The sequence below is a fragment of the Petromyzon marinus genome, chromosome 3 (genome assembly GCF_048934315.1).
Source record: "Petromyzon marinus isolate PM22_M1 ecotype Great Lakes invasive population chromosome 3, UKy_Petmar_22M1.pri1.0, whole genome shotgun sequence".
NCBI lineage: Eukaryota > Metazoa > Chordata > Hyperoartia > Petromyzontiformes > Petromyzontidae > Petromyzon > Petromyzon marinus.
Genome location: NC_133669.1, coordinates 16,253,843 through 16,268,041, shown reverse-complemented (window position 1 = coordinate 16,268,041; position 14,199 = coordinate 16,253,843). Strand labels below are relative to the sequence as shown.

At 46.1% G+C, this 14,199-nt stretch overlaps 1 protein-coding gene across 5 annotated transcripts in view; it reads right to left on the bottom strand.

Moving 5' to 3' along the window:
* Window positions 1-14,199, bottom strand: part of PRDM15 (PR/SET domain 15) — a 32,068-nt gene that overhangs the window by 6,640 nt on the left and 11,229 nt on the right. For 3 of the 5 annotated variants that reach the window (XM_076074992.1, XM_076074988.1, XM_076074995.1), the window contains exons 10-22: window positions 13,920-13,983; window positions 11,543-11,652; window positions 11,067-11,161; window positions 10,090-10,177; window positions 9,331-9,498; window positions 8,890-8,984; window positions 8,113-8,244; window positions 5,441-5,572; window positions 4,290-4,459; window positions 2,665-2,744; window positions 2,230-2,349; window positions 1,739-1,870; window positions 448-537 (exon numbers count right to left, since the gene is read on the bottom strand). In XM_076074992.1, coding sequence (XP_075931107.1) covers window positions 448-537; window positions 1,739-1,870; window positions 2,230-2,349; window positions 2,665-2,744; window positions 4,290-4,459; window positions 5,441-5,572; window positions 8,113-8,244; window positions 8,890-8,984; window positions 9,331-9,498; window positions 10,090-10,177; window positions 11,067-11,161; window positions 11,543-11,652; window positions 13,920-13,983 — 1,476 coding nt within the window. The remainder of the gene's footprint in view (window positions 1-447; window positions 538-1,738; window positions 1,871-2,229; window positions 2,350-2,664; window positions 2,745-4,289; window positions 4,460-5,440; window positions 5,573-8,112; window positions 8,245-8,889; window positions 8,985-9,330; window positions 9,499-10,089; window positions 10,178-11,066; window positions 11,162-11,542; window positions 11,653-13,919; window positions 13,984-14,199) is intronic. The other 2 variants (XM_076074990.1, XM_032976342.2) reach the window with 2 other exon arrangements.

Genomic DNA, 14,199 nt, shown 5'->3' with positions numbered 1-14,199 from the left:
ATTGCGCTGAAACCCTGAACGCTCGTACGCACCGTAGCGGTGCATCGTGTACAGCTCGTCGAGATGAGTGGCTTGCCGCATCGCCGACCATCAACAGACTAAAAATGACTGCTTCACGGACATTATGCGAGAGCCGGGGTGCTATGGTGACCCCGGGGTACCGCCATAAGGTTAATTTGTGAGAAAATAGCCAAATCAATGGAAATTCACAGCAGAAAACCTTACAAAGTAATTTCCACTATGCAGCTTAATGGTTAATGGTTACCTCTATGTGAAAAGTTTAGGTTGGTTTTCGCAGACTAAACAAGAGGACATAGCTATGCCAGGGCAGCGCTTGGGTTAGACACGAGGCAATATTCCCCCTACAATCCAGAATGGGTGTTTTTACTTCACGGTGTTTGAAGTGCGCATCACGCGTGTGGCGCGCAGGGGTGGCATGTGTCTTACCCGTGTGTACCAACTTGTGCACCTCCAGGCTGTTCCTCTCACAGAAGGTTTTCCCGCACAGCTCGCACATGTAGTCCTTGGTACCTGCACCTCACACACGGTACACGACGGAGCCAGGTCTCGACGGCCCAATTCCACCGCACCGGAGTGCACACGACGTAGCACGCCACCCGCAACAATTGAACAAATGATTTGGTGATGCTGCTGCTGCATTGGCCGTGGTGCAAACGCAATGAAGAAAAAAAGCACAACACGCTCGTCAACAACACTGCCTTCAAATAAAAAAGATACAATCGGTGACGTTTCGGACAATGGGCTATGTTCATAGCACATGAATGTCGCCGATTATAGATTTATTTTTCAAGGCAGTGTTATCGATGAGTGTGTTTTTGTCAATAATTGCAGTGTAGTCCAGCAAAATAAAACCCGCAAAGCACTGATGAGGCGTTGAGCGTGGTGTTCTAGCATGGAGCTTGCGTGTGGATTGTATAAAGCGGTGTGTTGCAGTTGAGCGAAAGTGGTGTTGTGCGTAGGCCTGTGTTCCAGAGTGGTGGTTGGTTTGAAGGCATCATGTTGTGGAGTGGGTGTGTGTTTTGGTGTATTGCGGCATAATGTGGCATGGTTGAAATGGACAGATGCAATGTGGGGTGATGCAGTGTGGTGTGCAGTATATAAGTGTGATGTATAACGCACGACCCTTTGTCCATCCACTGCTTGCTTAAGGTCTCCCCACACCATATTGGTTACAGAGACTTTGACCATACATCACCACACTGGTCAGGACCGGTTGTTGAAGGGGGGACTAATTTCTTTATTACTTGCCATTGGAAATGGAACTTTGGTTGCCAGATTTGTAGTGCAATGTGCTAATTATTGCACAACCACTAGACCATAAGTGTGATGTGTTGAGTTAAACAAGTGTTAGGTGGTGTGTGGAATGCCGTGGCGAAATGTGGTGTGATATAGAGTGCTATTATTGTGGGAGCGATGATGCAGTGGTTTGTGCATTGTGTCGTGTTGAAAGAGTGCACTATGAACCTGATGAGCTGAGGTCAAAACCCAGCCACGACCGATATCAGTGATGAGTCATATCTTAACTGCTCCTTACACCTTCCCCACTTCACCATACTGCACCCACCAGTGTGGCGAGCTCTGGCCAAATAACTCATAACATGCCGCTGGTAGGCCTTCATCCACCAGCAGTGGATTAACAAAAGGGCCGCATATTGCTGTTGTTATAACGTGGGATGGGGTGGACTGCTTATGGTGCTGCGATTGAAGGAATTCGTACCAGAGTGGCGTCGCATATGCTTGAGCATGTTGACCTTTTGACTGAAGGCCCGGCCACAGATTTCACAGGCAAACTCACGGATCCCCTTATGCAGCTTCATGTGGTGGCGCAGAGCGTGTTTTGTCTTCATACCTGAAAATTACATACACACCATGTACACCAAGTGACAGGACATAGATCCCCTCTATAGCCGAATTAGAATGTTGGGGGAGCATCTGTTAGTGAGCACCTATGATGAAGGCTTGCACAATGCACGAGGGGATGGTGTTGCTAACCCACGCCCGGTTACATTTGTCACCGAAGTTCTCACGTTAACGCTCCGCATCAGGTACTCATTTTAGGCTGAGTAGAGCCGTGGATTGACGAAGCAAATTCAGATAACCGCATGGATGATAGGAACTGCGACGTTTGTCCCCCCACATCACTGTGGATTAGAGTGCTCCTGTATTGTGCGAGTGTTTTCTGCGTGCTCTTGGTGCTCTTGTGAGTACCCTTTCCGCATTCTGCACAGAGGTACTCCCGGATGTTGTCGTGCACACGCATGTGCTCCTTCAGCATGTCCTTTCTTGCGAAGCACTTCCCGCACACGTCGCATCCGTGTGTCTTTTCTCCTGCAGACAAACAGATCCCCCCTATAGCCACAACAGACTTGTTGAGCAGGTGCTGATAGCGGGCACCTATGAAGGTCAACACGGCAAACGAGGGAGTGGGTGGCCAACACCATGCCCGACCACCCTTGTCACCTTGGTGCTGATGTTTACACACCGCACCAGGTACTTATTTAAGGCTGAGTCGATCGAGGGTAACACACACACCATGCCAACCGACATTGTACATTAGTAGGTAATGCATGGGTAATTGTGTATTTTAGCCACCCCCATGTCAATTCCAATGTGAATGCCACTTTGTGCACCCATGCACAGTACCTGTGTGTATGACACGATGTCGTTCCAGGTTCCCGGAGCTGTTAAAGATCCTTCCACACAATTCACATGGGTGTATGTATCTGGAACCACAAAGAAGACAACAATTACCATAAAACAATAAACTTTTGTCTCTCTCTTTTAAAACAAATACAACAACAACCGCCATTTGCCATTAAGTGGCGGTGACATCACCACGACGCTTGTGCCAGGCTATGTGTATGTTGAGGCCACGTGAAGTGTCGAACGCCCACTGGCAGGAGGTCACGGGGCAGACCCAGGTCCCACGGGTCAACTGACTGAGATGACTGGCTGATGCATCACCTATGCCCCCTACTGTGCCAACTTGCTGTGCTTTAGCTACCCGGCGCTCCGCTCGTTGTTGTGAGCGTCGCTCCTCTGCCCTCAGTTGTTGTTGGAGGGCGATTGCCTCAAACTGCCCAGTAGCGTCCTTCACGAGCCTCCTCCAAAGAGACCGATCTTGACACCGCTGGTACCAGTCATCGGCAATTCCACTCAGCTCCACATCCTCCTGTACCACATCACTCCATCTCTTTTCTAGCCCATGCCGCGCCCGTTTAGCCTCGATCCGGCCGAACAAAAGCTGTTTAGGCATGCGGTGGCTGGGTATGCGGGCTACATGACCCAGCCAACGCAGCCTTGCCTGCCGGAGGAGCTCACCGATGGGACTTTGTCCAGATCTTTCAAGGATTTGTGAGCTCCTCACACAATCTAGCCTGGTTAAACCCAGGATGGATTGTAGGCAGGCCAGCCTAAATGTTTCTAACCGGCGAAGATGTTCCATTTGGGGGGTCCAAGTTTTGCAAGCATAGAGAAGGAGGAAATGACTGTGGCTGAGAAGACCTGAAGCTTTGTGCGGAGCGACAGACCAGGTAGCTGCCACACAGTGTTACATAACCAAAGAAAAAATAATTATGCCGCTCGACTGTTAAACCGGAGCCAGTCATGAGCACACTGCCCAGGTATGGGAAACTCTCCACTCTCTCCACAACTGCCCTATCACCAATTAGGAGTTGTGGGAGCGGTGTCCGATGGTACAAAATACCCAGGCAGGTCCTTAGTTTTGGTGGGGCTGATGGTAAGGACCCACATTTAAGTGGCAAGCTCTAGGTTCAGCAGCAGCGCCTCCAACTCCTCCTCTGAGTGAGCAGCAATTACCAGATCATTGGCATACATAACATGGTTGAGCAATAGGGAGCTAAAATTGTATTAATAAAACAAATACGTCACCCACTATAGAGGTAGGCCTGCTCATTGGTCAATAATGAGTCAAGCATGAGGCCAAAAAATGTTAAATTGGGAAGAAAATCCTGAGGTTTCATAAATTATTTGGGAGACCAGAACAGCCTTTTCAAGACCAAGACTGTCTCGGCCACACCAGGATGTGAGGTAGCTCTAAGTGGTGTAAATTCCACATTTCTATGGCAGGCGTCCATCTCTTCACATGACGTATTTATGGTGCGTGGTGTCACGCTGGGTGTGTATGGAAAATTGTGATGGTGCATGGTGTGGTGTTTGGTAAATGGCGACACAGCGTGGTGCGGTACAGTGCCGGTGGCAGTGTTTGGTACAACAACGGTGCGACGTGGTGCGACAGTGTGCCGTACTTGTGCACAGTGGGGTCGGACTCAGGCAGGCGGTCGCGATGGATCACCATGTGGGCGTGGTACGTGGCTTTGAGCGCAAAGCGGCGGCCGCAGATGTCGCAGCAGAACCCACGCTCTTTGTGGATCTCCATGATGTGGCTCAGGTACTCCCCGCCACGTGCAAACGTCAGCTGTGTTTGCACGCAAAACAAACGGAAAGTTCTCCCTCGTATCGCCTCTACCAGACTTCGGGGACAAAGTGCTGTTAGCAAGCATTCATTAAGGCCAGCGCAGGACACGAGGGAGTAGTGTGGCCAGCACCACACCAAGATGCCTATTTCTCCAAGACAGAAAAGTGCTTGCATTCTGGAAGCCAAAAACCGTAATACATACAAAAGCAGATTTTTAAATATACGTATGATGTTGAACTTTTTTCACAGCATATGTAGCCAAATGTGCTAATCGGAGGTCCGGGGGAAGGCCAACAAACTAAACACAAAAAGCAGTTCTAAAGAAATGAGTTTCAAATCTAGATGATTTAAAAGTGCACAGCTCTAGTGGCTTACTAATATCGGAAAAGCGTTCCAGATGGCCGCAGAAGTGCATATGAAAGCGTTCGATGGCTAGCAAAAAGCCGCGGTGAAGATGACTGGAGTTCGTGTGATGGTTTATAATAATAGGCACAATTTCTACCATCGGATCAGTCCTCCAATTATATCTTGCATTGTCAAATGACATCACCTTGCTGCCTGTATAATTGCACACTGCCTTGTTTTAGACCAATGTTTTAGACAGCAACAGCAGGACGATAAGACAACTGTACACCTGTTTTATCCTTGACAGGAATCACCTGTGTAGTATAACAAGCACTCGGCCTGGGATTATTCATTGATTCATAAGCTCATGACACAAGCGTTGAATTTCAAGTTTCGGAGTTATGCTGATTATATGCAAATGGAGCTTTAGGTTAACGGAATAAATCAGACCAAACAAAAGAGCACAAGACAAACAAGAAAATAACAGGACAAACAAGACATACATGAATAAATTCCTACAACTGTGACCCTGAATTGTAACAATTCATCAATCATATGGAGGGGTTGCACTGGGTGAATGATTACGTGTCTATCATAGACCCTTTGTATTACATCTCCCCACCCGCCTGCCAGCACCTGACAGCGCTTGCAGTTGTATTTGTGGGGTGCGTCTTCATGGGAATCTCCGGGTGGTCCGTCCTCGTCAGCCTGGATGCCCAGCTGACTAATGAAGGTGTCACGTTCCCCATCGGCCATCAGAGCAATGTCCTGCAGCCGCATGCATGCATGCATACCCACTCGCACACAGCTTACACAAAACAACCCTTCTCTCCTCCCACCAAGCACATAGAGTTTAGCCATACAGACTGTTGGGGCCAGTGCTGTTAGCGAACACTTGCTGAACTTTACATACTGCACTTAACCTCGTGGAAGCCCAGGACCACTGATATTGGTCGTGAGCAGGAATCTTGCCCCGCCTCCAAATTTCCCCTCCACATTAAGCAGTCATTTTCGCTTACTAGTTTCGCTCTTCCCCCAAAACTCATTTATTTCCGTTAACTCAATCCACGACACCAAACTCCCGTTTCTAACCATTACCGTTCCTGCTCCCTCTGCAAAATCTCATTACATGGCGACCACTCATTCCCCATCCATCCAATCTATTCATCATCATCCTCTTTAATCAATTTAGTTTTTACCTAATTTACACATCAGAGATTCATCGATTACTTCCTCTCATCTATTTTATTCTCATCTCCACCATTACATTCATATGTACCATTCTTACTTCTCTAGAGAGCGCCTTCATCAAGACGCTATATAAATTACGTGAAGATAAGATATTCATCTTCTTGGTTCTTTCGGTAAAGTCACGTAGAAGGTAAATAATAAAATATAAAAAATAAAACATAATAAAATAAAATTCTCACGACGTTTTATTTTTATTATTTTATTATTTACCTTCTACGTGACTTTACCAAAAGAACCAAGAAGATTAATCCCTGCAGTCACGAAAGATAAGATATTCGTTGTGAGCGGGAGTTGAACTCCAGTCGTCGGGTTCGTAGCGTTGCATGCTAACCACTGCACCACCGCTCCCTACTCTCCTCCCTTACACACACCTAGCCACACAATTACCTGCACATAGACATGGACACAAAATAGCTAGGTTGTTAATACAAATACTATTAACACTTCTGTACAATGTAAGCGGGCAACCTCGCCAGGCGGCACGGTGCTTTGAGTGTGAAAGGTTCAAATTTTGATTCATCCCTTTAGTCGGCTGCGGTCGACATAACGAGCACTACTTGGCCGTATGTATGTACAGTATGTTGAACTTCTTTCGCACCATACGTAGCCAACCGTGCTAATCGGAGGTGCAGCGGAAGGACAACAACCGGCAGTGGTTATTGTGTGAATAAGTTCGCCCATGTCACAGAAGCGTAATTTGGCTCAGGAATGAGAACAGGAGATGACCAACGCCCCCACGCTTTTTCGAGTGGGCAACCACTTGATATGTCGTGCCGTGTTACGGTGACTGTGCGGTATGCAGGAAATGGTGGGTAGTGTGGATTATTGTTCAGCGCATAGTTGCATGCGACAAAGGGTACCCCGTGTGGTGTGGTATGCATGGTGGTGGTGGTGTTGTGTTGCGATGCGTACAGCAACTTCGTGTCGTGTATATTAATGATATGTTCAACGAGAACTATGACCAAATCACCCAGGATGCACCTGCCCGCATCATATCTCGAAAGCCAAGCTACATTAAGATTGGATAGTGCTTGGATGGGCGACTGGCAGGCATGCATCATAAGATGTATTTTTGTTCATGGGTACTAAGTGTATTTTTTTTAATTCCTTATGTGACCAGGACTTTATGTGAACGAAAGAGACAAATGCACACCACGTGTTCTCATTGAAAATAGGTAAATTTCAAAATATCACAAGCAAAGTTTGTGAGGAATAATAGCCATTTTCTGTAGTTTTGATGTATAAGCAATAGCAAATAACACTTACTACCCAGGAACAAAAAATAAATAAATGTGTTACACTGTTATTTAATGGAGTGGATTATTAACTTTGCTTTTGTGTCCTGGTCACGAAGCAAAGTTTGTGGGGAATACTAGCCATTTTCTGTACTATTGAGGCATAAGCAATTAGGAAATAACACTTACTACCCAGGAACAAAATTAGTTTTTTGTTACACAGTGAATTAATTATCAGCAGAGGTAAGTGAAGCAAAACCCATCGTTGCACTGTACTATGTGACATTATTTCTGCTCCCTGCCTCTCACCAAACCGCAATGACCAGCATGGCGACATAGGGTCAAATAACCCACAGAACCTGCACGTTGTGTGGGGAGTCTTCATCCAGCAGTGGATTTACTTAAAGGCCTGCACGTGTATATAGTTATTATTATTTCCCGCACCTCCGATTAGCACGGCTGGCTACGTATGGTGCAAACGAAGTTCAACATACATACGTAGTTGCACAATACTGGGCGAAAACCCTGGGGCCGGCCCAGGACACGCTGGCAGGACTATGCTGTTCGGCTGGCCTGAGAACGCCTGGGAATTCCCGAGGAAGAGCTAGAATCTGTCACCAGGGAAAGGGAGGTCTCGATCGCCCTACTCAATTTGCTGTTGCCGCGACCCTCACCAAGACAAGTGGATTGAGAAACGAACGAGCGATACCAAGGGAACAGCACGCGTTGTACAGTGTATTGGCGTGTGCTGTAATGTACAGTGTGCTTGGTGTAAGAATAGAGAGTGCGATACGTTCACTGCATGTGGGGCGGTGTGCTTGCCTTGAAGTGCACGTGGATGTGGTCTCGAAGGACGTCCACGCGGTAGAACCTGCGACCACAGATCTCGCACGCGTACTTCTTGTCTCCGTGAGTCAGCAGATGTTTGTTCATGTTACTGCGACAGGAGAACACCTGTACGATGGACACCATCAATTCAATCTATCGGTTATCTACAGCATAGCATTGAGACAACAGACCGAACAAAGCAACGGGCGGAGATTAGCGGATGACAACCAAACTCTCGCGGTTTTCTGCTGGCTGGAGTTGGGTTTTTTCGCAGACCAATGGAAACCACTTTTCCCGACTCTGAATTAACAACGATTGTTCAACGTGCATACATATATTTTTTACATGGTAATAAATCAAGAGGTATTGATTTTTTTCAATACCTACAGATTAATTCGGACCTTAATGAAGCTGCAATAATAACTTTGCACTCGGCTATGAAATAAAGAAAACAGGACTATCGCCTAGTTTCGAATTGTGTTCATTTACTTCAAGAGAAGTATGGGCTTTAAATGCATGATGTCACCCAGCATAAAAATATTAAATTGTTGGTTTTGAACAAGAAATATGTTACGATAACATTCACAAAAACTATTTTTTTTTATTTTACGAAATTATTTAACCGCATCTTCACTGTTTTTAGGCCTATGCCTCATCATGAAACCACTAAATTATTTGAACAGTGGTTTGGATGACCAGGAGACCAGAAGAAGGTTCACAGGTAGGAGCCCTATATGACACTGTTGACCTTGCCCACGTTCATAATGTCACCTTATTGCACACAGGACAGGGCGAGGGCTCCTTGCGATACTTGTTTCGCCCCTCTGTCTCCGCATCTCCATCCTCCTTGCTCCAGCGCTTAGCACCTACACCAAAACAAACACCAGAATTTACACAAGATACACGCATGGGCTTAATTTAAGCCGGGTATGTCAGTGACCTGGAACAAAAAAACACATCCAGTATACCTCTTGCAATGGGTGTGGCTACTACAGCAAAGTGCACAAAAAAGGGAGTGTCTAGTTCGTTGAGATGAGACTGGTAACTGTGATTATATGATGTGCATAATGCCCTTTGCAAGCTGTGAATTAAACATGACACATGGTACACACGTCCCGAGTGCCAGCACAGATGCTCATGCTTAACGCTGTGTACGTGTGATGTGCCGAGGTGAAGCGTGTGCTGTGCGGCGAGGTGTGGTGTGGAACGCACGTTCCAAATGCCGGCGCAAATGCTCCAACATGACGTCGCGTCTGTAGAAGCCCTTGTGGCAGACCTCACACGCAAAGCGTCGCTCCCCGTGCTTCTTGCGGTGCTTCGAGAGATTGGATCCGGTGGAGAAGAACTTCATGCACACCCCGCACTGGAAGGTGCGCTCATCTGCAGCACACAGCAACAGCACACACGCACACCACGGTGTAAACTGGGGACCTTTGACCATGTTTTTCCGGCAGTCCACATAATGACATCATACATCATGCGTACATATGTTGGATGTATGTTGAACTTCTTTTGCACCGTACGTAGCCAACTGTGCTAGTTGAGGGTGTAATTTCACACGGTGTCATGACATCACAACGTCCGTACATGCAATAATGTATGCCTCTTGTCTCCATTATCTCATATCTTTCTTGTTGATCTCGCATTCTTACCAGTAATCTGTAACTGTTGTCTATAGCACTCTCGCATCTACATTTTGATTATCTCGTCTCAGTAATCTGCATCTCTTCATGCCTCGGTAAGCGACATCTCTTGGTGAGCCACTCCAAGAGCCACGGGCCACAAGTTGAAGAACTCTGGTGGAAATAATGTCATCACCAAGGATTGTGCTGTGGTGTTTCAAAGTGCGGTGTGTGGTTTTCCCAGGTATACAGTGGATGGTAAGTGAATGTGGGTGGATGGGTGCACAGAGGTGTACAGAAGTGTGTCCTGCTGCATGGTTTTCCGGTGTGCCATGATGGGAGTACCCACCAGTTTGACAATTGTGAAATTGCAATGCCCCCTCGGTCTTGAAGGCCTTGTGGCAACCGATGCACTGATGTGGGAATTCAATGTCCACCTGCTCAACACACACACATGGAATTATTAGTCAATACACCATTAAAAATGTTTCACAGAGGTACTATTGATCATCCTGAAAAGTTCTGTGAAGTGAAAACTAAGGCTTTGTGAATGCTTTACATGCTTCTGGACAGAAGGAAGTTAGGTGTTTAGCCACACAAGGGAAGTGTGTGGTGTGTGAAGGATTTTGTTACCCGAAGATGAAGGGATTTAGTTGAGACAATGTTTAGTCATGGAAAGTTTAGAGCAACAACATAGACAATGTCAACACTGCAGGAAACTGGAAGGTATGAGTCGCTGAACATGCAGAAGTGGTGACACAGCATTACACAGCAGAACATGCAGCCGCTACTCGTCAATTATAGAGCACACTACCTGGATAAACATTCAATATTCCTCATTTAAAAACCAGGTGAAAACCTTCGAGAAGGGATGTCTCTCCTACAAGTAAAAACTAGATAGCGCTGCTGTATGCACACTGTGTGCATGAACAAACTGCTTGGATACATTTCGATTTAAAGCTTTCGTGACTGCAATGATTCATCTTCTTTGGTTATTTCGGTAAAGTCACGTAGAATGAACGTGGCTCTTTCACTCCAGCGCTGTCCTACCAGACAGTCTCGTCCCTTCACCTGATGAAGGTCGCTTGTGTTGTGCCGAAACGTCGTGAGAATATTATTGTTATTTTATTTTATCAATTTATTATTTTATTCTCATTCTACGTGACTTTACCGAAAGAACCAAAGAAGATGCTTGGATACAGACGCTCCTCCACATTAGCAACAACCTTCCCACTTATGAAGAAAACAAAGAAAATGCACAAAAGCTTTCCTACCAATAAAGAAAACATAGAACACACGCACACACGCACACACATGCACCCATACCGTGGGGCGGCTGTGTTTGTAGGACACATGCTGTTTGAGGCTCTCCTTCCGAGTGAAGTCCTTTCCGCACTCCTCGCAGCGAAACATCTTATCCCCTGACCAATGAGAACAAAATTATAACAACCACTCCCATAGTAACACAGTGATGACTCTTAAGAACAAGGCACAACAATCAGTCGGTGTACATCTATCTCAATCGTAAATAGTCACAAGTAAACACCTGATACCATTAACGTATGTATGTAGAACTTCTTTTGCACCGCACATAGCCAACCGTGCTAATTGGAGGTGCGAAATTTTTACAAAATGCTATGAGCGTATCCTCATATTAGGTGCATTGCCATTATGCCCGTGTCCATGTGTTTGTTGTGTCCATGTGGTTGCACACACGTTTGTTGAATTTTATGTACACGTGTCCCTACACGTGCCTCCCAGTTGGTACCCGTCTGTAGATTTGTGTCTGTGGCAATGCATACCATGTGACCGCACATGTCGGTTGAAGTTGCTGCAGTTGCTGAAGGTTTTTTGACAGAACTCGCACTGCAGGACCCTTTGAGGTCGATACCCCTTCCTGCTGAATCTGCGCCTGTGTATACAAACAATGGACACCGTTTATAATTAAGTACAGGACTCCTGGCCACAGCGTAATACTTAGAAGTGGGTGACATCTGAACCAGTCCTGGGTTACTGCTTTACCAAACACGTACTGACCAGCATGGTCAAGTACGGTCAAATAACCCCCATGACCGACACAGCATTGGGGTGTGAAGTGGTGGTGGCAGGGGGCTTCATCCAGCAGTGGATTGACAAAGGCTGCAAATTAGGATGCTTTTTGACTCATAAGCTTAAGGCTGCGAGTTCAAATTCTGGTCGGGGATCAATAAAGTCCATCATCCCTCTGCTGTTGATGAAATAAGTAAAAGTGAGTGGGAAGTCAACGGCGGAAAAGTGGACATCACTCGGCATGCCTTTTAGCTTCTGCATAACGCGAAAAAATGTTACTGCATCTAAACTGGACCCAAAGAGTAACCAACGTAGAAGAAAAAGGTTTACATTATGAGACCTCCTTTGCCAGTAACAAGATATAGGAATAGGTTTTACCCTTTTAACTGGCACAAAAACTGACACCTTTATTCAAGGCATCATGTTTGCTATAACCACAACACAAGCAGTCAAAATGCAAACAAAAAAGACAACTCTGATAATAATATGCACTGTCCTTGAATTTGATTGGTCCACACCCGAGACAGGTTTTTCTTAAAGCCTAGTCTCCATTGGTGTTGGACCAGAAGACGCCAAAAGGCATCATATTATTATCAGAGTTGTCTTTTTTGTTTGCACTTTGACTGCTTGTGTTGTGGTTATAGCAAACATGATGCCTTGAATAAAGGTGTCAGTTTTTGTGCCAGTTAAAAGGGTAAAACCTATTCCTATAAGAAAAAGGTTGCATATAGAAAACGTGATGCAGGCAGTGATGAAAAAGGAAACTGGCACCATTTGGATAAATATGTCGGATGGACAACAAGAGGAAAACCTAAAGTGTGTAGTTTGGAAAGATGGAAGGAATCGGAAAGAGAGGAAGACCTAACAGAGAATGGCTTGAAGACATAAGAGATTGATTGGTGCCAGAAAGATGTGCACTACTTGAGCAAATTGGCACGAGCCAGAGGAAAGTGTAAACAAATTACGAAATGTGCAGTGGACACCTACGAGCTATCCGCCCATGGATTGGGATAATAATAATGCTGAAAAAGACGAAGGTGAGCAAGTCCCTATGCACGGGGTAAGGAATATCAAGCAATGTTTCCGCATATGAATATTTACTACTGTAAATTATGTGAATCCTTTACCTTGTGTCATACAGGTGAGGCATGGGCCAGAGTGTGGAAATCACAAGAAAGCAATAAAGGAGCATAAGGACCCCACGCACCAGTGTAGCAACGTTTCCACTGCTTCTGGAATGTGGTTTCAATATGAAGTGTTTACATTTATCATCAGTGAATAAATCACCAATCAAGGAACTCGAATGCACGTTTAGGTTTACATATGAAAGGATGCCAAAGGCCCGAATGAGGGAGAGGGCCAGGAGAATTGATTAGGATAACTTGGAGACACATAAAGGATATAAGCAAAGAATATAAGCATTCGTCAGACGAAGTACCGTGTCTGGAGAAAATCTGCCTTCACTGAGAATGAGCACACATGGGTGTGGATGGTGACAAAGAAAAAAATGGGGAATATGTAGTGGTGGAGGAACACGGAAGAGTTGGACCTGTGCAGCTAGGTTCCCGTTTGCCATTCGGCGTAGGGGGCCATGTTGTGATCGCTGTATTTGACTGGTGTTTCACCCTACCAGTCATCTATTGGTAGAATAACTCCCACCAGCCGTCCATATGTGGCAACTCAAAGCTTGTCGGGTACGTCTACACGGACAGCCCTTTTGTTAACATACTGCTGAATGAGGGCCTTCCCAGATCATGCCTGCGAATAACCATATGTCTACACACCAATAATTGCGAGTTAGTGAAGGGCAGGGAAACAAATGTGACAGCAGGGTTATTGTACAACTGATTTTGCTGCACTGCCCTCTGCTGACAACACCTGATTGGTTTAAGGTGGTTTCCCATCCAAGCACTATCCAGTTCTCGCTCAACCCTACTTAGAGATCTGATAAGAGCTGGCATATTCCAGGTCAGTCAATATCCCTTCTATAACCAGGAGATGGCATAAATCCATTGAGACACGTGAAACAGCATTGCCTCTTTTGCGAGAGCAACCTGGGTCAAAGTACGGTGGAAGATGGTTGTAGCCTGGCATGTAGCGCAGGGTTGTGCAATTTCAGTGAATACGTACCGAAGAGTGGTGTGTGCTGCTCCCTCTCCATCTGCCTTTTCCGACGCTGACAATTCGCCATAACCTGAAACACATGTCGGTGACATCGCACATGTACATGACACTAACACAAAGGGTGACATCACATGACGCAGATGGTGCATGCGAGCGAGTGTAGCCTTGACAGACTGTTGGGGAAAGGGCTGTTAGAGAGGCCGGCACGCCACACGAGGGGGTGGGTGGCCTTAGTCGATTTATGGGAGGCCCAGGACTGGTTCAAATAATTGTCACTGGTATTGGT